The sequence below is a fragment of the Triturus cristatus genome, chromosome 9 (assembly GCF_964204655.1).
Source record: "Triturus cristatus chromosome 9, aTriCri1.1, whole genome shotgun sequence".
NCBI lineage: Eukaryota > Metazoa > Chordata > Amphibia > Caudata > Salamandridae > Triturus > Triturus cristatus.
Window position 1 is genome coordinate 460,712,713 of NC_140592.1, and position 25,742 is coordinate 460,738,454.

A 25,742-nucleotide genomic window follows, 5' to 3' on the forward strand; every position below is an offset into this window, starting at 1 on the left:
AATGAATGTGTCCTCATGCAACGCAACTGGTGCTGTGTAAAGCGTTCTGATACCTGACACCGGGTCAAGTTCGCACTATATAAAACTCGTAAAAAAATATATATATATTTTTTAAAGTGCCTCAAAAAGTCAAAATAACAAGCTAATGCCATGGAGTGCACAGCACAATTTGCTGTCCTTGCCTCATAATCTCCCGTTCTTATGTCATTAACGTTAGTGAATTCTGGTACATATACCCAATGGTCCTGGCTATTTGTTACCCTGTTACATTGAAGAAGAGATGGTTGTTTTGGCCAAAAACATATTTCCAAAACAGCAGACCAAAACTTGCCATGTATTCACTTTCAGTAGACATTACATACTGTGAAATTTCACAAGTTTCTGTCTATGTTTTTCTTGGTACGTCTAAACTAAGAGTTGCGGTTGGCAGTGTACCCCTCCACACTACTCTTTGCAAATGCACTCTACCCCACACTACTCCAGTGTGCTCCACTGCACTCTACACCAATTCTCACCACTTTACTCAATGCCACCCTACTCTGCAACACTACACTCAATGCCACTGCACTCTATATCAATGCACTCTACTCTGTACCACTTAACTGTACGCCAGAGCACTCTTTGCCAATCCCCTCTACCCCACTCTAATCTACTCTGCACCATTGCACTCTACTTTACTGCACTCTACACCATTGTCCTCTGTCACTGCATGCTACACCACTGCTCTGTGCTGTGCACTCTACGCCACTGCACTCTGACAGTATAATCTGCAACACTGCACTCTGTCACTCTACTTTATGCAACTCTACTCTGCATCTTTCCACTCCATGCCTCTGCACTCTATGCAATCCACTCTAGGCCAATACTCTGCACCACTGCACTTTACGCCACTTCACTCTACTCTAAAACAATCTACTCTATGCCACTGCAGTCTACGCCACTCTAGTCCACTCTGCGCCACTCCACACCACACCAATCTATGCAAATCTACTATGCACCACTGCACAGTACGTCACTATACTCTACACCACTGCACACTGCGCAACTGCACTGTGCGCCCCTCTACTTTGAGCCACATACTACTCTGCGTCACTCTACTCTGTGCCACTGCACTCTACCCTGCATCACTCTAAGCCAATGCACTCTGCCACTCTAATCTACAGTGCACCACTGCACTCTACACCACTCTACTCTATGCCAGTGCACTCTACACCACTCCGGTCTAGGCCATTCCACTCTGCACCACTCCGCAATACTGCACTCTATGCCAATGCACTCTACGACACTACTCTGTACTACTCCACTCTACATCCCTTAACTCTATTCTGAAACAATCTACTCTATGCCACTGCATACCACTGCATTTTATGCCACTTTACTTCACTTAGATCAACTTCACGCCACTGCAATCAATGCTGCGCCACTCTTCTCCACTGTACTCTACGCCACTGCACTCTACCCTGCGCCACTCCGAAACAATATACCCTGCGCCACTGTGCTCTATGCCACTCTGCATCACTCCACTATGCCAATGCACTCTACGCTGTGCCACTCTACCCTACTGCACTCTATGCCAATTCATTCTACACCATTTTACTCAAAACGAATGCACCCTATGCCACTGTACCTACGCCAACTACTTTGCACCGCTGCACTTTACATCACAATACTCTACAACATTCTCTTTGCCGCTGCACTCTACACCACTGCACGCTACATCACTCTACACCATTGCGCTCTATAGCTCCACTCTACTCTACTCTGCACCACTGTACTCTGTCATTGTTCTTTGCACCACTCTACTGCACTCTGACTCTACTGTGCATGACTGCACTCTGCCACTGCACTCCACTGTACCACTCTACACCAAAAGCATTCTACACTGCACCTCTTCACTCTATGTCACTTCACGCTACTCTGCACCACTCCACTCCACCATGTTATTCTACTCACTGAACTCTACGCCACTCTACTATGCAGCGCTACACTCCATGCCACTATACTGTACACCAATCCACTCAAATCTACTCTGCACCACTGCACTCTATGACCCTGTACTTTATACTATTGCACTGTTCGTCACTTCACTCTACTCTGAAACAATCTACTCTGTCACTGCACCACTCTCTTCCGCTCTTTGCCACTTCACTGCACTCTACACCACTCTATTCTACACTGCTTCACCTTATGCCACTGTACTCTACACCAATGCTCTCTACACCACTGCACTCTATGACAATCTAATCTGCACCACTGCACTTTACGCAACTTTGCTCTACAACATTCTACTCTATGCTATTACACTCGACCCCACTGGACACTACTTCACTCTACACTACTTCACTCTACACCATTACACACTACATCACTGCTCTCTAGGTCACTGCACCCTTCACCACTCTACGACCCGGCACCATACTCTGCATGACTTCACACCATGCCACTGCACCACTCAACTCCACGACACTGCACTCTATACCACTTTGCTCAAAACAAATGCACTCTACGCCAATCTATTCTGCACCACTGTACTTTATGCCACTTAACTCTAGCCTACTCCATTAAACTCTGCTCCACTGCCACTGATACTCCAATCTGAAAGAGACAATTCGTTATTGATTCCTCACCTTAGAATTACCCCCAGGCGTCAGACTGGATCCGGAGAATATTTTCTTCAGCAGTACCCCTGTGCGTCGGTAGGTGGCGTCGGTCGACTCTGCACTTGTCGTTGAAATCGTGGTCACAGGAATAAAATCCTGGCATCTACTTAGACACGCCCCTGCACGCTGACATAAGTTCTTTCTTTTTCCATGCCAGGAGAGAGCGGTACCTCGAGTCACTTTTTGTCTCTGTTTGTGACTTTTTGTCTACGTCTTTTTGTCGTTACGCGGAGCCGGTTGGTTCGACTCCAAGCGCCTTGCCCTTCCAGGGAGCCGGAGCAACCCCTGCCCAATTTCGTAGTTTTTACGAAGTCCTCCATTCTATTTTTGGGCAGTCTGACTCCACCGGTGCGCCTTCGGACCCCACAGACTCAGCTGGGAGCTTTAGGCCTTCGATGCCGGGGACTTCGGCTCGGGCACCGCAGGGCCCACAGGGATCCAGGCCTGAATCCTGATCGGTGCTGGTCGACCTCGTGACACCTCTTCTGGCACCGAATCCATTGGCGACACCTCCGTCCCCTTCGATGCCAGTTGTGTCCCCAATCAACGTCGACCTTGGCATCCCAGTCAATGTAGACACAGAGCCAGACTGACGTCATCAGACGTTCGGACCGGCGCCGACCGGTACTTTTGTAACCCTGTTCTCCCCTGGTGTTCCCTATCACCCTGAGTGGCTACCAGAGGAGGGTGAGGAGGGCTGGGAGGGGTCTGTGGAGCCTCTAGCAGACCAGCTGGACGAACCAGACTGGAGAGAGGAGTTGGGTGAGGCCAGTGGTCGGGACACTTCTCCAGACCTCTGCATGCTTTCTCCCCCTACCGTGGCTACGGAGGAGTGTGCATCATACGCAGTGGTGTTGCGTAGGGCAGACGTGGCCTTAAACCTCGAGCTTTCTACAGTGGCAGTTATTACTAACCTCCTGACAGAGGTGCTTCAACCATCAGCGGCTGATAGGATGATTGCCTGATGCCACCGCCCAGCCGACCCTACCCCTGAGAGCTTGGTGGTCCAAGCCGCGTCTTCCAAGGGCGCATTCCCTACCACACCACCTGATAGGGAATCCAAAAAGCTGGATCATCTTGGGAAGAAAATGTTTTCTTCTCCCAGCTTCGGACTCAGGTCAGTGAACACCGCATGTCTCTTGGGTCGTTATTCCCATTCTGTGTGGGACATGGTCATGCAGATGCTGCCACAGTGCCTGGAGGAGGCCCAGGCCGTGCTCTCCCATGCAGTGGCCGGAGGGAGACCCGCAGCGAAATTTGCCATAAAGTGTGGGCTGTACACTGCCGACTCGCTAGACAGGACGATTTCAACGTCAGTAGCCCTACGACGTTAAGCCTGGCTGAGGTCTACTGGCTTTTCGGGTGCTGTCCAAGCTACACCTTAGGACATGCCCTTTGATGGCCATCGCTTGTTTGGCGACAAGGCAGACCACGTGCTTGAGCGCTTGAGCGCTACGGCCAGGTCCTTGGGCCTCGTTTCCACCTCTCCCCCGGGCAGTCTGCTTTTCGCTTCTTTCATGGCTACGGCAGGGGTGCCCCGCTACGTTGCGTCCAGAACCACAGGCCTGCACAAGCTGTCCAGCCTCTGTTGGGATGTGGGACCCACCGTTGGGGGTCTGGGGGCCAGCGGGCGGGCCAGTCCACCAGCACCCCCTCTGCAGCAGCCTCCAATCCCTCCTAGTCCAACCTTTCAGGGCCACCATTCACCATTGGGCGGCAGGATTCGCCGTCACCTCCCCCACTGGCTCAACCTCACGTTGGACAGGTGGGTTTGCAGATAGTCCAAAAGGGGCAACTCCCTCCCCTCCAAGACTACCCCTCCATCCATGCCACCTCAATTCCATCATGTCAGAGGATCCCTTGGCCCTTCTCCAACAGGAAGTTACGGCTCTCTTGGCCAAGGGAGCAATCGAGCAAGTTCCTGCCCCACCCGATTTCCTCTCAGAAGCTCCTTTTCATTGGAGCGGTTCTGGACACAGCGCAGTTTCGGGCTCATCCTCCAGATTAGCGAGTCCGGGATATTTGGACTATGATTCCGATCTTTCAGCCTGTATCCCGGATTTCGGTCAGAATGACCCTGAAGCTACTGGGCCTCATGGTCTCCTGCATCCTGCTGGTGGACTATGCCAGGTGGCATATGCGGGCTCTGCAGTGGGACCTGAAGTTCCAGTGGGCACAGCATCAGTGGAATCTTTCCGAATGCGTCCAGATCTCGAAGGGCGCTGCACAGCAATTGCAGTGGTGGCTAACGAACCAGGAATGGGTCAACGGCAGGTCCCTCTCCCTTCCACAGCCAGAGTTCACAGTGGTGGGCACAAAGAGTCTGGTATCCTGAGCTCTTGCACATGGCCATCAATCCTCCGATCAGACTGCCCCTTCGGGAGGATCCTCTGTCGCAGCAGCAGGGGACGGTTCTCCACCCGAACCTTTCCAGCCTCCACTTCCTTGCATGGAGATTTAGCGGCAACAGCTGACAGCTTTCGACCTTCCTCCCGAAGTCTGTAATGTTATCTTGGCAGCCAGGCGTCCCTCCACCAAAACGGTATACGCCTGTAGATCGAACAAGTTTGTGGCATGGTGTTCAGGAAAGGCTGTGGATCCCCTTTCTGCCCCCCTTTCAGAGGTTATCCTCTTCATTCTTTCTTTGCCCCAGCAGGGCTCTGCTCTGGGAACTGTAAAAGGCTACCTTTCGGCCATTTCGGACTTTCTTTGGATTCCTGACCAGCCTTCTTTTTTCAAGTCCCCTATTGTAACTCACTTCCTTAAGGGCATTACTCACTTGTATCCTTCAATTCCTTTTGTAATGCCCCAGTGGGACTTGAACCTGGTTCTGACCTATCTTATGTGCGCTTCTTCCGAGCCACTAAATAACTGTCCTCTCAGACTTCTGAACTTAAACTGCCTTTCTGGTCGCCATCACCTCTGCTCGCAGTGTGAGTGAGCTTCAGGCTCTTTCTTCAAAACCTCCTTTCCTGGCTGTTTATCCGGACAAAGGTGTCCTTTGCACTAGGCCTTCTTTCCTTCATAGAGTGGTTACCTCTTTCCACATAGAACAGACCATTACTTTGCCCACCTTCTTCCCACCCCGCACCCTTCTAAAGAGGAGGAGAGGCTCCACCGTATGGATCCAAAACATGTGCTTTCATTCTATCTGGATCGCACAAAACAATTCTGGGTTGATGACCAGCTCTTTGTTGGCTATGTGGGCGCCAAGAAAAGCCAGGCTGTGCAAAAATGGACCATCTCTCGATGGGTCTTTCTTTGCATCAAAATCTGCTATTCCTTAGCGAAATAGGAACCTCCAGTGGGTTTGCGTGCCCATTCCACCTGGGCGACGGCAGCCACTACTGCTTTGGGACGTGGAGTATCCCTTCATGACATCTGCCAGGCAGTTATGTGGGCTTCATTGCACACGTTTATCAAAACACTACTGCTTGGACAGCCAAGTCAGGCGAGACGGCTTCTTTGGCCATTCAGTTCTCCAGGACTTTCTGGTGTGAACTTAGTTCGCAGACCCACCTCCGGGGTTGGTATTGCTTGGGTATCTATTCTAAAGTGAGGAATCCATATCTAATTGTCCCTTTCAGATGAACAAGTTACTTACCTTTGGTAATGACATATCTGTAAGAGACATAGATTAGTTATGGATTCCTAACCGCCCCACCCATCCTTCCCGTTCTGTGAACTGACTTCTAGGGTAAGTAGTTAGTAGATACCGCAACGTCATTCTGGCGACCACGACGCCAACGACGAGCGCGGAGTTGACCAACGCCACCTACCGTCGCGCAGGGGTACTGCTGAAGAAAAAATTCTGCGGATCCAGTCTGACGCCCGGGGGTAATTCTAAGGTGAGGAATCCATAACTAATCTATGTCTCTTACAGATATATTGTTGCCAAAGGTCAGTAACTAGTTCCTCTATGCCACTCTACAGCACTCTACTCCACTCCATGGCATTCTACAACACTACTCCACTCTACGATGCTCTATGCAACTCCCTCTATGCCACTTTACTCCACTCTATTCTACGATACACTGCACCACTCAATGACAATCTACTCCTCTCCAGACCACTCTACAACACTCTGCTCCACTCTACGCAACACCCTCTACACCACTCCACAACACTATGCTACTCCACTCACCTATGACACTGTACTCCACTTTACGCCAGTCAACTCTACAACTTCCACAACACTGTACGCTACTCCATGACACCCCACTTCACTCCTCTCCACGTCACTCAACTCCACTGTACGCCACTCCATAGCACTCCACTTTCTGACACTCCTTTACCCCACTAATGTTTAGCTATGCTGAGCAACAGCCATAATGGTGTACAACATTGCTAAAACATACTGGCACAGTCAACAGCGCTTGCATAAGAGGGAGCTATTGGTTTTATCAATGCTTGTTTTGGGTTTTTGCTATTCCCAAGAGAATGCCTTGCATAAAATAGTGTATCCCAGGTAGGTATGGATACATTGATTGGTCACAGATCAAGGCTATTAATGTAATAAACAAGACCGAAGGTTGTGCTGTAAATCTGCACACACCTCACAACCGTCTCTTACACGTGGAATTGTTATCTACCTTGAAAAGTATTACTTTACTGCAATTTTGCATTTACCAACTGCTTTCTGCCCTTTAAACACATGCGGGGAGGGAGCACACGGCCTCTCATCCCACCACAGTTCTTTCTGCCCTTTGTCTTGCAAACAACTTTAATATTATTCATATGAGTACACTGTAAAGGTCACCGGGTACATGCTTAATACCAAAATGCATTACTCATAGTCAGTCTTTTCAAACAGATGCTCACTTAGTGTTATTCAACAATCTGGGGTCAGAAGCATCATCTAACACTTTATATGTAGCAGCTTGTAAGAGGGGACAGAGCGATGACCTCAAAACTGCCAATCACGCCCAACCATCATGACCAGCACCACCACTTACCTTGCAGCCAAGGTCACCATCTCCGTGGCTCTCAGCACACCCACAGTTAGGATACCATCAGACTGTAGATTAAAAGAAAAAACAAGCATTGGCAACCCCAATAGGTCTCGCTCATTGAAGACCTATAGGCTTTGCCAAGGTGTTTTAGCCAAGTTGTACACCAGAATAGCTGCTGTTCAGCATGACTAACAGTTAGTGGCATAGAGGAAGTGTTATGGAGTGGAAGAGAGAAGAGTGGAGTGGAGTAAAGTGCCATAGAGGGAGTGGAGTAGAGGCATAAAGTGGCCTAGAGTGGAGTAGGTTATGGTAGAGTGGAATGGCATAGAGTGGAGTGGTGTATAAATAGTGTGTTAGTGCACTGCCATTACAGACTACACTTTTTCAATTGAAATGACCGTTACATTTGTACATACTGTTTTACTGATCAAACTACACAGTGCACAAATGTGTGGAAATGGCATCATCCAATGCATTGATTTGTCTTGATCTTCTTCAAAATGTATCCACCACACTTCAGAATTACAAAAAATGTGTTTCATTTCTGCTTTCCTAATTCTGATATATTCTCAAATATTTGCACAGTTCATTTACAGACATTTATATTTTGTTGTGTGCTAGAAAAAACCGTCCGTTCCCACCCCCAGTATCCAGCAAGATTGGCACATAAATCATCTCACTTTGTAGTCAGCCAAAGAAATTCCACCAAAGAAAAGTAAAACACCAAGTTCCCTCAGAAGACGGAGCCCGACATTTGGCCTCTGTCTTTGAATGCACAGCAAATGTGACAAAAAAGCCTGTTACAAAACGTGGATACTCATGGAAGAATACAAGGAGCAATGGTAAATAAGCTATGCTCCACAGGAGGGACAAAGACATGCTGGACTGCCTAAAATCAGTAAAGCCAACAAATAGAAAGCAAGCAAATGTGAGTTACAAACCACAAAGCCAATGGTAAACAATGCACAGAATGGATTCCTAGGAAAGCTTTCAGAATGTCACCAAGAAGAATTTTCAGAACCAGAAAGCTGCGCTGTCTGGTAGGCTCCGACCTAACAAGATGGCAGGCCTTTCCCCAGCTCTACACCCAGGATCTTAACAGATCCATATCCATTAGGACCCCACCCACCCCAAAGCTGCTCCAACTTAGGAATGGGTTGATGACGCACTTCTTTAAAAAACAGTACATCACAATGCACGAACAGATACCTCTACAATCATTTGTAGACTTTATGCTCGTCTTTGACCAGCACTCCTCTGCCTAAAGGCTAGGTTAAAGCTACAGAAATACCGCATTCACACAGTAAGACTGAGTTTGGAGTCTTCGCGAGATTCTGGGGAAGACTAACATTTTGCAGGGTCTTATTATATAGAAAAATTGTAGCATTATCATCGTATTCTGCTCGTCTTCACTGAGGAATTCTAGAATGTAAATCTGGAAACTCCTGGATGTAAGCAGCCGCACTTCCTTTCCAGGAAGGCGGCAGCAGCAAGTCCTAGGAAGCTCAGGCAGATTGAGAAACACGAGGAAACCACTGCGGTCGATTGCTCACTTTACAGGTCTGTCAAAGGCTCTTCAACAGGTGTGAATGTACTCATAGCATACATGCATTATGGAACAAAGCCCTAGAGGGATGTGGTCAACACTACAGGCCAAGCCGGCTATCTAGAGGGCAAGCATTAGCCATTAAATGGTGGACACGTCTCTTCAGAGCGTTAGTCATCCCTGTATAAAGATAAATGCAACTTACCCATAGTTTCCTTTCGCATTTTTGCAAGACTAAAAGACACTGGCTCTGGGGAAGAAGATGGTGTAACTTTGGCCCACATCCAAATCAGTAACTCAGAAGCACATCTCTTCAGATAGTCCATGGTTTTGTGCATTCTTCCATCTTTACAGGTGGTTGTGACAATATACCTCCTTTAATGCACAGTCCTATGGCACAGACTCCTTTTTAGGTCTAGAGAAAATCACAAGAGGAGACTAGGGAATAAGCCTTTTTCTAACTCCCCATCCACAACTATATACTCACTATAAAGAAAAGGACAAAAAAACTAAAAAAAAAAAAGAGTGGGGAGCTGTTGAACCCCAATCCAAACAAAGGGGAGGGTAAGGGGCGTGGGAAAGAAATCTACTTTCTTAATACTGCCCTGAGACACCTTACGGTGTCATGCTTCATCATTGGGCTGCATCTGACGGCAAGGCGCAGGCCAACACACTGGGCGGAGCGCAATTGCTTTGTATAGAAAAGTGGCGAGGAAAGAAACTATATACACACACACACACACACACACACACAGGTGAAGGAGAAGAGTAGTTCCTTCCAGAAGGGATCAGAAAGTGCAAAACAAAAATAATGATAAAACTATCTGAGGGGAACCTAGGTTACCTTTATTTTCGGTCACCCTCGATAGGCTTAAAAATATATAGGATACACCGGGGGAATCAGTACCCCTATATCCTCTTTGCAGGAACCAACATGTTTCGGCCTTTAATGTATGCCATCATCGGTGGATTCAGAGTAAGACGAGAACTACACGTCGATCCTGGAGTAAGTGTGACGATTGGATCACGGTCCCACGACGGTCCTGGGTTTAGCCAATAGCTGTGAAACTCGGTTTTTCTGTTCCTCTGGGCGATTGCATAAGAGTGAGATATGGAGATTATCCGGTGACTAAGACCTGAATGTGGGTCTAGACCAAGAACTTTTTTAAAGGGATCAATACCCTGACGAAGGCCGCTGTGACCCTTGGGGGCATACATTAAAGGCCGAGACATGTTGGTTCCTGCAAAGAGGATATAGGGGTACTGATTCCCCTCTTGTATCCTATATATTTTTAACCCTATCGAGGGTGACCAAAAATAAAGGTAACCTAAGTTCCCCTCAGATAGTTTTATTATTATTTTGTTTTGCACTTTCTGATCCCTTCTTGAAGGGACTAATCTTCTCCTTCACCTGTATATGTATTTTCTTTCCTCACCACTTTTCTATACAAAACAATTAGGCTCCGCCCAGTGTGTTGGTCTGTGCCTGCATGATGAAGCATGACATCGTAAGGTGTGTGAGGGCAGTTTTAAGAAAGTAGATTTCTTTCCCACGCCCCCTTCCCCCTCCCCTTTGTTTGAAAAACTTTTACTTAAAACGTGCGGTGATAATAAAAGTCTATTATATACAAAAAACAGTGTTTGCGTTGTGTTTGCTGCTCTAGAGGATTTGCGTAATTTAATCCATACGTTATTCCATAAAGAAATTGGCCAAGAGGTCTGGAAATCATATTCCCAGGCTTCTTCTATTTTAGATTTCTGTCTAGTAGTATCAGTACCTCGTAGAAAACCATAAATAGTGGAAGCTTTAGGTGCGTTTTGTAGCATAGTGTGTAAATGTGAGAGGGAGTCAGGGTTGTTAGAAGTAATAGGTATGCTAGATATTCGGGTATAAATAGTCATCATGGCTTCCTTTAATAGATTGTATTTTGTAGTAAAGGAAGTGGGTAGGTTAAACAATTGGCTAAGTGTGCAAAAAGGATAAAAAGATTGATTGGGAAAATAACTGGTGAACCCAAATTAATCCTCTCTGTCTCCAAGGTTTCCAATAAAAGGTTTTATTGTGAATGAGCAGACTTTTATTATGCCAAATGGTTGAACTGAGGAAGGAGTCTGTAGTGTGCAGTTCAGAAGGAGATGATGGCTGGAGAAGTTTAGAGGTCTATTTGATTATGGGGATAGAAAGAGCATGCGGTTTGCGTGAGAAGGAAAGACACTCCTGGAAAGAAAAGAGAGATAAAAAGATGTTCAATTGAGGTCCACAAAGGGAAATCATCTGTGGGCTCGAGTAACCAAAGAGATGTCTGACGTAGCAGGAATGCTTTCTGATACGTCCGAAAATCTTGAAAGTTAATTCCACCTTCATCTTTGGAACAAATTAATCTCTTCAGAGACATTCTGGGTTTTTTGTTGTTCCATAAAAAGGAAGAGAGAATGGAGTTAACCTTGTTAAATGATTTAACAGGAATTGGAAGTGGTATATTAGATATATAGTGTATAAAACTATGGGCGATAACATCATCTTAATGGTGTCTAAAGATCCCCACCAAGATAAGTAAAGAGGATGCCATCTGGTCGTCAGGTCCGAGAGCTTTTGAGTGCATTTATTCATGCATAAAGCTACTGTGTCTGAAATGCTGGGTGTAATATATAGTCCTAGATATTTAATACGATTAGGACTCCATGTGAAATTAGAGGCACCAAAGTCCGGTTTAAAAGTATATTTGGTTAAGGGCAAAATTTCGCATTTATCATTGTTTAGCTTATATCCAGAAATAAGGGAGTATGTTTGGACTTCAGCTAGAAAAGCAGGAATTGATTCGCTTGGATTAGAGATAAAAAGCAAGATATCGTCAGCATAAGCTGCGAGTTTAATATGGTAATCGGTCATTTGGAAACCATTTAAGTTTGGATTTTGGCGTAATTTGGAAAGGAAAGGTTCCAAAGCTAGATTAAACAGAATGGGGGATAAGGGGCAACCTTGACGAACTCCCCTACCCAAGTCAAAGAATGGAGAAATCAAACCATAAGCACAGACTGCAGCGCGAGGATTGGAATAGAGAAGAGAAATCAAAGAAATAAATTTAGGACCAAAACCAAACCACTTAAGAGTGTAAAACAAATAAGTCCACTCAACCCTGTCAAATGCTTTTTCCGCGTCTAATACAATTGCTGCCAGGGAATATTTTAGGCGGGATGATTTGGACAAGATGTTAAAAAGAAGTCGGGTGTTATCTGTAATAAAACGTCCCTTAACAAAGCCAGACTGTTCCTTTCCCAGTAAATTTGGTAGATAGGAATCCAGTCGAATAGCTAATGCTTTTGAGAAGATTTTATAATCAATGTTAACCAGGGAGATGGGTCTGTAGTTCTTACAGAATCTAGAGTCTTTGCCTTCCTTAGGAATAAGGCAAATATGTGCCTCTAAAAAGGATCCAGAGGATTTATTTAAAGAACTAAAAAAATGTGTTAAAGAGAGCAATTTAAGCAAAAGGATTTTGGAAAAATGTAGATAAAATTAAACGGTAAAACCATCCGGACCCGGTGCCTTATTTTGTTAAGAATTTGAAGCGCGGATAATAGTCCTTGTTGTGTAATATCGGACTCCAAAGAAGACAAATCCAGAGAAGAGAGGTCGGGTTTTGGTATGTTAGAAAAGAAATGTGATCAGGAATGTTGGGTTTCGGACGAATATAAAGATTTGTAAAAAAGGGAGAATTCACTTAGAATATCAGCATCCTTAAATTTTAAATTCGAGTTAGTGTTGCATATCGATTCTATGTTTAACTTATTCGGTCTAATCTTTAAGTAGTTAGCCAGTATTTTGCCAGCTTTATTTTTGCCCCCATAGAACTTTGAACTGGATTTGCATAGGTATAGTGAAGCATCATCAGTCGACTTTTTGTTAAATTGCAATTTTGCGTTAATCAGAGCTGTTAGGCAATCTTTGAGTGTGAAGTGTAATAGGAGTGCTCTAGCTTCTTAATGTGTTGGAAAAGATTTTTAGTATATATACACGGGCAGTTCTACGTTGCTTGGCAACAAAACCAATGATAAAATCTCGTGCCGAAGCTTTATAAGCATCCCATATGGTTGAAAATGGCATATGTTCAGTATAATTTAAATCAAAATATTCATTAAAGAAATTAGTGAATGAAGCAGTGAACTGAGGGTTTAAAAGAAGGGCGTTATTAAAACGCCATCTTTTAGGGGCTGAAGATTTAAGTAAAATATCAATGCCAATCGAAACAGGGGCATGGTTGGAGATTAAAATAGGGCCAATTTCTGCATGCGTGAGCGTTTGAGATATGTTGTGGGAAACAAAAATATAAATCGAGTCTGGATTGGGTGTGGTGAGTAGGGGAGTAGAAAGTATATTCTCTGGGAGTTGGATTACATAAGCGCCAAGCATCTAGAAGTTTGTGTTTACTAATAGTGTTAACAAAGGATTTATGTGGTTTATTAGGAACAAAGGGAAATCTAGAATGTGTCAACAAATGGATCAAATCCTGGTGGCAATTGCCAGCGAATATAAAATTATCTTCCATAGAATGTGTAATTTGTTTGGCCAATGTGGACCAAAAAGAGGGTTCACCACATAGACGTTAAAAAGAGAAACTGGGACATCTGTTAACAACAGTTTAACATTCAGCCATCTACCATCACTATCAGAATCTTGCGACAAGAATAAAATTGGAAGTGTCTTATGACAAAGTATCACTACTCCGTTTCGTTTCCCATCTCCTGGAGATGAGAAATCATCCCCCACCCACCCTCTTTTCAGTTTTAATGATTGTGTCTGTTAGAGGAGTTTCTTGCAAAAACACCAAGTCAGCATTTAGTTTAGCTAAGTGAGTGAGAACTCTTTGTCTTTTGATAGGAGAATTTAGACCCCTAACCTTCCATGAAATGACTTTCAAGGACATAAGTAATCAAAAACAGAATGAATCAAAACTATGAGGCAAAAATCTAATTAGTTAAAACAACATTGCATATTAATAAGGAGTAGAGAGAGTTGGAATAAGGATATGAGTTTAGACAAGAGAGAAATGTAAAATGTAGAAAGCATAGACCATGAATATAAAATGAAGTTAGTAAAAAAGTGAAGAATAGAGTTAATGGTAGGATGAGGAGGAGACAGGGAGCGAGAAATGATGAATACTAGAGTAATCAGTAATATTATGTAAAGGAAAGGAAAAGATTGGATAAAATTGTAGAAATCCTCGCTCATTGTTAACAAACATCTGATAATTCAACGTTCACCTTTTCATTAAACAGCATTTTTGGATACACAGACCACCTCATACAGAGACTAAGACAAGGGAAATATATGACTTAAAAATTAACACGTTAGTAGTAGTAACAATAGGTTTATTGGGGCTTCTATTGATTATAACATTCTAAAAGCCTTTAGTACATGCATCTAAATCAGCATTAAGCCAATTCAGTATTAAAACGCTGCTTAACTGATTAGCTTAAAACATGAAATTCCTACTGCAACATCACCGAACCTCATTTCAGACAGAAATGCTATTTCGTTTGATCTAGAATAGATCTGATATTTTAAAGAAGCCATTATCATCCCGTACCTCCTCATACTATCCTGAACTGGAAAAAAATGGATTAAACCCCAGTCTCAGTTTCAAGATTTCCCTAAGTAGCTTGGGGTCTGGCAACTAGGTCAGATAGGAAAAACATACTCCTGCCCTAGAGTATTCAATGTAAGCCTTATTGAGGGTTTCTCCAACAAATAGGCTGTATCCAGCCTCTAGCTTTCCTACAGGGTTGATTCCCTCAGTGCTTGTTTACTTGGGAAGGGGAACCAGGATTCTCTGGTACACCAAAGCGAGTGCATAGATTTGAGGTCACTTATCCTGAACCGGACATCCCCTGCCCACTTGCTTTTGCTGACAAGGATTTCTTCCCAACATAGTTTAGCACTTTTTATTGGTTCTTCATCGAGGATAGCATAGTCAAGAACTTCAGCATTCATGACAGATACCATGATGCCAGTTTCAATCCCCTCCTTATATCCCGCTCCATAGTTCCTTTGTAAAGACTAAGAAGACCCTCAAGTACTGTATTCTCCACTGGTTTCCAGATAGACGTTTAATCAAGTCCGGTCTGGTGGCTTAGTGGACTAATGCTTTCACTGCAGGGGCCTGTGTTCAACCTCATGGTCACAGGTTCAAATCCTGGCGGGTCCACTCAGCCTTTCATCCTTCTGAGGTCGCTAAAATGAGTACCATTGAGTTGGGAAACAATAAAAATCTGTTAATCAGCACCAAGATACCGGTGTGGTGAAGGTGCGCGCTACAAATGTGTTTTAGGTTATGTAAGAGGCAGAATCTCCACTCTACAGTGCAATAGGTGGGGTTTTAACTTCATATGTTTCCATGAGGTGAGCAAGCAACAGCTCCTCATATGTTTTATTGAACTTTACCAGACTTCCTGTCTGTAGTAGGGCCCAGTAGTGTATCCCACTTTAGGCTCCTAGTGAACGTCAGCTCTATATATTTATAGGGGGTCTACCACTTCCACTGAGCTGGACACTAGTATCCATTTAAAGTTGTTTATTCTTTTCCCCAAGACCATAATCTTAGCTTTCTCTAAATAAAAATGTCCGGGAGGTACTTTTACTATCAGTATAGAAGGATTCTAGTTTCCTTTGCAAGCCAAGCGGGGTATAATCTAGCAATACCAGATTATCCGCATACAAAAGCCATGAAATGTGCTCACCCCGCCTTTGGAGAAAATTACTTTGATTTCAGAACAGCCTGCCAAAAGCAGACTGAAAAGGGTCGGGCGAAAACCCATCCCCTGCCAGAGGCCATCCAGGATTGGAATCTTCCTTGAACGCCTGGTCTTCTCTAGTTCTACCTGAGCCCAATTGTCATTGTGTAGTGCCTGGATCATACATAGTAATCGATGAAGGATATTCCAGGACCTAGGTTTCTCCCAGAGCCATCCCCTATCGACACTGACAAATGCTGTGGGGAAGTCTATAAAACAGCAACACAGCCTCCGATTTATTGCCAAGGATTTCCTAATGATAGCGCATTGGGCAAAGCAATGGTCCATGGTGGAATGACCCTCTCGAAAACCACCCTGCTCAGTTAGAATACACTTGTTTTCACGGGCCCACTCTTCCAGACGAATCAATAGAATTTTTGAGAAGACCTTCTCAGAGATATCAAAAAGGCTAATCAATCTATAGTGTGAGAGTGATTTACCATGTCCGTTTTTTAGAATGGGTTTCTGAGGTGACAATCCATCCAAACAGGTGAGCATATACCTTAGCCCACCAATCGCTGTTTGTCATAATTATTACTGCAGGTATATTATCTGGCCCTGCAGCCCTGGTTATCTTGAGGTAATCCATTATAAGCTTAATGTCCTTACCAAAAACCAATTAGGATCAACACTGGCAATGGGGCATAACAGAGTATTTGCCTGCATGGGAGGGGAGCCATGTAAATCATTCAAGTTTGCTACCCAGGCATCCTCAGCAATAGTGCAGATGAGCCTCCCCTACTGGGAATTACTAAATGTATTTAAGTTCAGCTAAAATAATCTTTAGTCACTTGAGTGAATCACCTCCATCATTTCACTCCAGTGGTTGTAAAAAAAATAGGCTGTTTTTTTGTTCTAAGTAGAAGTCCATACCAGGAAAAAAAAAGCTGGGACGAAACTCCTGGGCTCTGAACTAACAAGGATTCTTTCAGAGGCTTCAACCCCGAATGTTATTGTAACAGGTGACTCTAACATGCACCTTTCGAGCTCCCTGGACAGGGATCATTTAGTGGAAGAACAATTTCTGGCATTGGGGTATCTCCCGCCAAGCAGAATGCAAATGGGACATACAAACCAGACTAGCAAAAGAACTCTTAAAGGATCTAGAACGTCTGAGACTGGTGGCATTAACTGGACGTTTCCCAAGGGATTGCCCAGCGGCGGCAACTTTTCATAATGCACTAACACACAACAATAGATTACACTTTTGTATCAATATCATTGATCAGCAAAATTGCAGACTTTCGGATAGAACATCAGAACTCGGCGATCCTCTACCACAAGAGATTAAACTGAATATACATGGTATAACACTAACCCAGCCAGTGGGGAACCAGAGTACAATGTACACAGTCAACTGCAAAAGAATTAAATGCTAAACGCGCAATCTGGAATGTTTCCTGGTCAAGGCAAAAGACCTCTGGGAGGAAAACAAAATCGACAAATACAAGCACCTTAACCTGCTGGGAAAACTTTATTAAAAGTCTTGTGGCAGCCCACACAAAGAAAAAAAAAATACACACACGTCTTGCGCAACTACAGAAGCAAACTTTCAACGGAGGATTCTCCCTGCACCACATAGCCAGGAGTATTACCAACTTTCAACTACACACCTCAAGAGAAAAATAGAGCAGTGCAGAGGCACTGCCAAACAGGCCCAGATGGTGGCATTCAAAAGGAACTAAGGAACCTAAAAATCAGCAAGAAGAAACTCATCTGGCAAGCAAAAAGGGAAACAGAAGACAAGCTATGGGCCAAACTTCTACACGGTGCAAAAACAAACAATAGTGCAAACTTTTGGCACATAGTGAATAACATAAAGAACCCAAAGGCACCTGGAACCAATTCACACCTGACAGAAGAAGCCTGGGCTAATTATCTCTGGCATAATTTCAATGCCAACCAAGACGACTATAAGAATGAAGTACAAGGAACTGGGAGACACTTATCTGATCATGATAAACCACTGGAGGAGGGTTATTATGCCTTCACAAACAAACAGATCATGAACAGGATTGCGAAAGGCAGGGAAGAGGGGGCGCTGGGCCCTAACAGCATCCCACCAATCTTATAAAAGCAAGACCCAGATTATTGGGTGGCAGCATTATTACCACTTTTTAAACAGATCATTGAAGTGGAAAGAATACCAGACTCCTGGAAGGGGTCAATAATCTCCCCAATTCACAAGAAAGGCAGCAAGTATGAAGCAAAAAACTACAGGCTCATCGCGTTAATAGATAATGATCCCAAAAACTACCCTGGCCTTCTACTGGAAGAACTAACAGATTGGGTGGCCGAAATGGCAATAATTCCTATCAACCAAACGGGATTTCAGAAATTACTGGAACAACAACAAACATACATGCCCTATACCTTCTGATAGATGCTGCCAAAAAGGTCAATCAACCACTCTTTTTTTGCTTCATTGATTATTCATCTGCCGTTGACAACATCAACAGGAAGAAACTATGGGACAAACAATCCAAAAGAACAATCTCACCAAACCTATTGACTAGGCTGATTCTACTCCACACCGATATGTGGGTGCAAATAAAGCTGGGTTCCTACATCGCCTGTCCAGGAAGATACCAACCGCCAAGGGGCTGAAACAAGGCTGCGTTTTGGCCCAGACTTTGTTTAATCTTTTTATGTCAGACCTCTCAGTTGAGTTAGATAGTTGTAATTCCCACTCCCCAAATTTGACAGGTCTTAGCCTTCCAAATTTACTCTACGCCGACAACCTTGTTATAATCAACCACACTCCGGTTGGCTTGCCGCACCTAATAGAGGTCACAATCAACTTCTCTGCCAAGAATGGATTACGTATAAATCTAGACAAAGCAAATGTAATGGGGCTAAACCAGAAAAAGAACGCTCACAAACACTGCTGGCAATTGGGAGAACTCTCACTTAATATTTTGAAAAGTACAAGTACATGGGTATAATATTGGACAGTAAATGTACGTTCTCGCAACAAAAAGAAACCATAACAAGAAGAGGAAATGCAACAGCGATTGCATTAAAAATCAGAAAATCATCAGCCCAATTCTCAAACCTTTGCTACAGGTAATCCAAGTGAAGCTCCTCCCCCACTATCACCTACGGGAGCGAGTGCCTGCAAGGAAGAGATGCAGACACTCTGGAGAGCACGGTGGCTAGGGCAATGAGAATATTCAGTCTCCCAAATATACCTCGCCCGCACAAATCAGACTAGAATTCGGCTTACGAAATTAACAAATAGCATGTAAGGGTGCCTTTGGTCAAATGCTGGCACAAAATAAAAGGATCTGATTCTGGGTCTCTAAACGCGCACATTTGGAACGAGCATAAGTCAAAAAAGGCAATGCGGCAATGACTTACTTGCAAGACTCAAAAATTGTCTGGCACTACGAGATCTTTGGGAAAGTTCTGGGTCGCACAAAAGCTTCAAAGAAACGGTAAAAATGATGTCCCTTGTGTGAGGAAAAGGGCACACGGCTAGTTTGGCTTACAGAACTTCTTCAGAGGTTTCCTCCAACCCTACTTAGGTGCAGGCTTCACGAGAACAATAAAGGAAAAATACCTTCACTTGCAGCTAGGCATACTTCCATCTTTAGTCCATTTGCCACCATGGAAATGGCCACAGACAACAACCCACTGTCGATTATGAGGAGAATCTAAAGAAGATGTACCACACTTTCTTGTGCTTTTGTGGGAGACTAAACAAGGAACGAAGACTCGTATTAAAACCGGTCTTGAAAAAAAAGGGGATAAGAATATGCAGGAAGGCAGTGAAAGCATGCTTCGAAGGAGGGGATATCCAGCTAGCCTGCCATATGGTCCAATTTATGGGTACAGTAGGTAAACTTTTAAGCTGATCAATTTGGCACTACACCAGGCATCCAAGTCTCAGCCACCGCCATGCTAGCACAGAAGAAATGCACCTTAGCTACTGTCAAAATTGCACTCTGCCGTCCTGGGCTGCTGGGAGCCCCACTCAAGATCCTGCGGCCCCAGAAAGCACAACACAGGAGGAAAAACTTGGAAATGGCATGTTCCACACATTTCCAACAACCTTACCTCTCAATAGCACGCTGATACACAACCAAAAGTTTCAACGCGGACAATCTGTCTACTTTTGTTTTATTTATGCAATGGTTTTATCTAAAATGAAATCATGGTTTTATAATATGGAGAAAATTGATATTGATGTTTTATTGTTGCAATGGTTTTAAGTAATCACGCAAATAAAGATATCACTTACTTACTTATACTGATTGGGAAAACACTTTACTACTACTTTTTAGATATTGGTGGACCCTGCCTATACGGTTTGGATATCCTCCTCAATCGACTTTTCATTTCCTGACAGGATACGTCAAACCACACTTCAATTCTGCCTGGGCCCTTCAGCCCTAATACATGACTACTGAGATTCACACGTATACAGGCCAGCACATTTTTTAAGACCTTACTAAACCAAGCCATTATGGCTTCATTTTCCCCAGAAAAACATCAGTACATTCCACGACTCGGTACATGGCCAAATTCTAAAGATAATGATGATCTAAGTGTGTTTTAAGACTCAGAGGAAAGCTTAAACCTAAGAGCAAAAACTTATTGGCTTCCTCCAGCACCTCAAAGTATAGAATGGCCAAGATTACCCAATGGTCGGTCGCTTCCATGGGAATCCATTACTTTAAAATTTGTATAGAGTCCGTACAGTGAAGCAGGAACAAACAGTCAACAGAGCAGCTATTATGGCCAAAACGAAAAGTTTGGGCTGTCGGGGTATCATTCTCAAAGCAACCGTTCAGACATACCAACCCATTATTTACCAACCATTGGACCAGCATCATCTCCTTTTTTGTCACACCACTGTGAAAGAGGCTGGGGGCCCATTGTGATGCTTAATAACCTCCTGCAGCAATTCATCTCAGGAGCAGCCGGTGAAGGTAAGAGCGGTGGGGGTGGTTCGACAGACTATGATGAGGGAAAATGAATTTAATTTTCCCTCACTGTCATCAGCCAAATCTCCCCCATCCCACCCCTCCGCTATTACCTGCACAGGCCGCTCCTGCCTGCAGTACAATCGTGTGCTAAAATCCCCAGCCATAATTATAGTTGCCTCCAGGAATTTTCACAACACATTACAAAATACTTGATCAAAATTATGAACCTTCTTATTCATTCTGTGGAACTCCTCTTCATGAATGTACACAGTTATCAGTATAAACGGACCACATTCTTTATTATTCACCCATAACTCTACTACTAAGAATTGCAGTCCACTGGACGAATTAAATATTATCCAAAACATTCTTAATTATCTTAGTGGCGATTAGTGCTAGAACCCCTGCCGAGGCTCTTCTCTTCCCACATTTCTGACCTAAACTGTTAACAGCTACAAAGCTCTCAATGGCGTTGTCCTCTCAGAACCAGGACTCCTGCAGGAAAATTTTATGATATAAACAGTATTTCACCCACGTGACCACTCCTCTTAATTCCCTCAGATCCATAAATGTTCCAGCTTAGGATTCTCGGGTTGCAAAAAGGCTCCACCGTCTATAGTTCATTTGCCCAGTTATCCCATACTTCAGTGCCCTGAAGGTACATCTTACCCAGTCACTCCTCAATATAGAACTCCACCTCTCAACCCTTGTGTTAGAACTCTCTTCTCCCAGAAATGACGTCAGTTCCCTCTCCACAAGGAACGTTTCCAATCACACCTATCCCTTGGACTCCATACAAACGTACCCCGCACTCCATAACCAAGGGAATATTTCCCCTAACGACAATTCAATACCTAGACCGCCTTGCAGTAATTGTCTTTTCAGCCCACCCCTCTCCCCGAGCCATCTTCCTTCCCCGGACATCAATAAAGCCTACCCCCTCACCACCCCGACCACAAACTCTCCTCCACCTCTTTCATCCTGGGATCTGTGATTAACGCTGGGCGTAGTTCGCGAAGTAGCACTACGCAAAGTGCACTTTGCACTACGCGAGCTACGCGTAGCACTTCGCGAACTGCGTAGTACCCTGTTCGTACTGTGCAAGATGCAGTTTTCAATGATTGCACAGTGCAGACAAGCATCCGGCACTGTGCAATCATTTAAAACGGCATCTTGCACAGTGCAAGCTGTAGTTTTCTGCCGCTCGAGTAGATTTTTACTCGAGCGGCAGCTTTCTCAACGCGGACTGGTAGTTTTTCATCGCGAGCAGTCGCTAGCATACGCGACCACTCGCAATGAGAAACCTGACCTCCTCGCATTGAGAATCTTGCCGGGATGTTTATTTTCCACGCTCGCGATCGGCAACTTGATGTTGCTGATCGCGAACAAGGAAAAAGTCTCGCCAGGATGTCATTTTTCTTGCTCGCAGTCGCCAACTTGATGTTGAGGACCGCGAGCAAGCAAAAAATGACCGCTGCACTATGCAACGCTACGCTACGCATGTTTGCACTGTGCTATGTGCAATTCGCGTAGTGCGAAGTAGCGCAAACTTCGCAAACTACGCGAGCGTAGCGTAGTGCTTTGCCCAGGCTTATCTGTGATCCTGGGAACTAGTAGGACCCCGTCCTCCCCAGTCTCGCCCAGACCCCCTCAACAACTCACCACTATCCACGCCTGTTTTTCCACAAAAATAAACTACCCTAAACCCCTCAACTGCATGTTGGTCAACTGCCGATCGCCAACTTGTCATGCTACAGAATTCGCAGAAACCATCCTCAGTGAAAACATTGACATCGCCTTTCTGATGGAGACCTGGCTCAATGCCCACTCCTCATCAATCCTTGACCTGCTCTCTCCCCCCGGGTACTCCATCCTCAGAAAAGACAGGCTTGATAAAATTGGAGGGGGCATCGCTATAATTTATAAAGAAGAACTTCAACTCTCACCTGTCCAGCACCCTGACCCAACTACTTTTGAATACCTTGGTGCGGAACTTACAGTTCAGGGCTCCCCCCCCTATTCGCCTACATAATATCTTTTTTTTTTAAACAGAATTTTATTGAGTTTCAGAGCACATACATTCAAGTCTGTGGTCCCTGAGATGAACAGGGGAGAAAGTCAGCATACAGTACGATAGATAATATGACAATCAAGGCACAATGTCATAGCCAGCCCCACCCCAGATACTAGTGCTGCAGCTCAGCCCGTCAACAGGGTTGACTCAGTCCGATGTGTGAAGCTACAAGAAGAACTCCTGATCCCCTTCCTCCCCTCCCACACCTAAAACACCCCCAACAAAGCCCCTCTTCGCCTACATAATAACTATCATCCCCCTCGTGACCCCCTTTCCTTTGTTGAAGAAGTGTCTGATCTTCTTATCCAATCATCGATTTCCAAGTGTAGAAACCTCTTCCTCTGGGACTTTAACCTCCACTGGAACAAAAATGACGACCCCTCGGTTAAAATCATCAATGACTTACTTGATATCAGCGACTTGAAACAAAACTGCAATTCTCCTACACACTCCAAAGGTGCCACCATTGACGCTATTATTAAGCTATTATTACTAGCAAGGACCTGGCTTCTCTTGCCCACATTATCCCCATTGACTAGTCCGACAGCTCTGTACCCCCCCCCCCACTTCCACAACTACCATCATTCAAAAGAAGCTATTTTCAAGCAATCCTGTGCACACATACAAGTTAAAAGTCAGTAAAGACAACAGTAAAATATACACAATTCTTCAAATGAAACAGATTTTCTTTAATCCTTAGAGAAGCACAACCAGCCAACACGTGTTTCTTCAGGAAAAGATGAACCCACGACTCTTCAGGGCTGACAGGAGTTGCATGAACGTAGTGGATGCCCACAGCCTGTGATAATTGCAACCCGGCTGGGTACACAAATCACAAGTGAAAGAGAAAGGAGGGATAAATCGGTCAAAGGTTTCGAAATGAAGGGTAATCAAAATGCCGGTGAAAAACCAAAAGCCGGCGCTCAGCACGTTCTCTATGTCAGAAACAAGCAAAAGTAATCCAAGAAGCTTAATTATCCACAAAACCGAAAATAATGCCGCTAGTAAAGAGTGTAAATGAGTCCAGTAAATGTTAAATTCAGTAGGTATGAATGCAATACAAGTGTAGTGGTATTCAGTTGCCTACACATATTAAGGGGCTTAAAAGGTTTCCCCTTCCTGTTTAGCACCATATTCACTTGTGCACTCACATACTCTATACGCTAAGTTGCCGAGCGCCATTTCTTCCTAAATACAAATACCCTTTTCAAGTACTTGGTTATTCAAAAGAAGCTGACCAGAAATCTTCACCTTATTCCTCCGGACGAACTGGAGACTAAAATTAAAGCTCATCTACAGCTTACTCCTCTCTCCCATAGTGCCAATGACCTTACAGAACATTACAACAAATCCATCATTGAAGCCCCTTGATCAAATTGCCCCAGCCAAATTAAAACTGCAAAAAAGTATAACCTCCAAATCCTGGATCAATACTGACTTCAACAATGAGAGACGAGCTCTCAGGCAGGCTGAACACACATGGAGGCAACAGCCTTCCACCCCAAATCTCGTCCTCCTCAGAGCCGCAAGACCCAACTATAAAAAAAACCACATCTTTTAGGAAAAAGCTTCCTTCTTCCTTTCACAACATGATCGGGCAAGAAATCGACTATGTCAAAGACAACACCTTACAAAGTAAACTATATCGGAAAGAAACAGCAGCAAACTCCAATCTACGCGCTGACAGCTTTCACCCACGACATAATATAAAGAACATTCCAAAGGGAGAACTTTTAAGGACACGCAGAAACTGCAGTGAAGACGAGGTCTTCAAAACTAAAGGAGAAGAAATTGTATCAAGACTCATACAATGAGGATATGAACAATCAACGTTAAAAAACACAATGACAACAGTGGCCAAAATAGAAAGAAAGCAAATGTTCTAACGTAACAGGCAAAAAAAGAGTGATTCAGCAATACGCTTCGTAACTGACTAGAACACTGGTCATCATCAAATCAGACAAAGCCTCAAAAAACACTGGCACTTACTACAACATACACCCAACCTTACTCAAGACCTTAAAACATACCCAGAAATCACATTCAGACGCGCACCAAACCTGAAGGATATTCTATGCAAATCAGAATTTGAAGACAAAACGGAACTCAGCAACTACATTCCTAGACAGGCCTTCAGGATTCCACACCTGCAAAAATTGCAGCATCTGCAAACTAAGCTGCAATAAAATGACAAGAGTTCCAATAACGCAAGGACGGGAATTCCTCGTAAAAGAATGGATTGACTGCAATAGTAAATTCTGCATCTATGTGATAATCTGCCCCTGCAACCTTCCGTATATTGGTAGTACCATCCGACCATTACGAATCCGGATTCAGGAACACTATCGCAACATCCATAAACATACCTCTGGCCATCCCCTTACGGAACATTTCTAAGAAAAACACCCTCACAAAAAGGACTTTCGTTTCTTCGGTTTGGAGATTGTACACCAAACCAAGAGAGGGGGAAACCGCGAACTCAGACTACGGAGACGCGAAAGCGAGCTGATCATGAATTACAAAACTACCAATCTGGGACTTAACAAAGATGCAGGAATGCATGTATGGTTAGGAGATGATTAGCTGCAATTTGCTCACAAATACTTGACAGTATGTCTCTCTCAGCCCAAGGATACCTTCATCCCACCTTCCATCTGTACCTCACTAATATCCTTCAACTGAGGCTCTCCAAGTTTTACAAAAGTATCTTCTCTTGTTTTCACTGTTAGTTGCAATGTATATAAGCCCTGAAATGCTGAACACATTTCTGATAACAATGTTTTTCAT

General features: G+C 44.3%; 2 protein-coding genes across 6 annotated transcripts in view; both read right to left on the reverse strand.

The window, feature by feature from the left end:
- Positions 1–25,742, reverse strand: part of LOC146798143 (G protein-coupled receptor 4-like) — a 287,428-nt gene that overhangs the window by 200,665 nt on the left and 61,021 nt on the right. The window lies entirely within an intron of this gene.
- LOC146798144 (G protein-coupled receptor 4-like) overlaps positions 1–25,742 on the reverse strand; it is a 238,217-nt gene that overhangs the window by 151,458 nt on the left and 61,017 nt on the right. Inside the window, exon 1 of one of the 5 annotated variants that reach the window (XM_085625380.1) lies at positions 9,364–9,467. The exons of 3 other annotated variants lie outside the window; for them this stretch is intronic. In XM_085625380.1, the coding sequence (XP_085481506.1) occupies positions 9,364–9,442 (79 nt within the window). In that variant the 5' untranslated portion in view covers positions 9,443–9,467. Of the gene's footprint in view, positions 1–9,363; positions 9,468–25,742 lie in introns of those variants that run through there. One more of the 5 variants, XM_085625379.1, reaches the window with a different exon arrangement.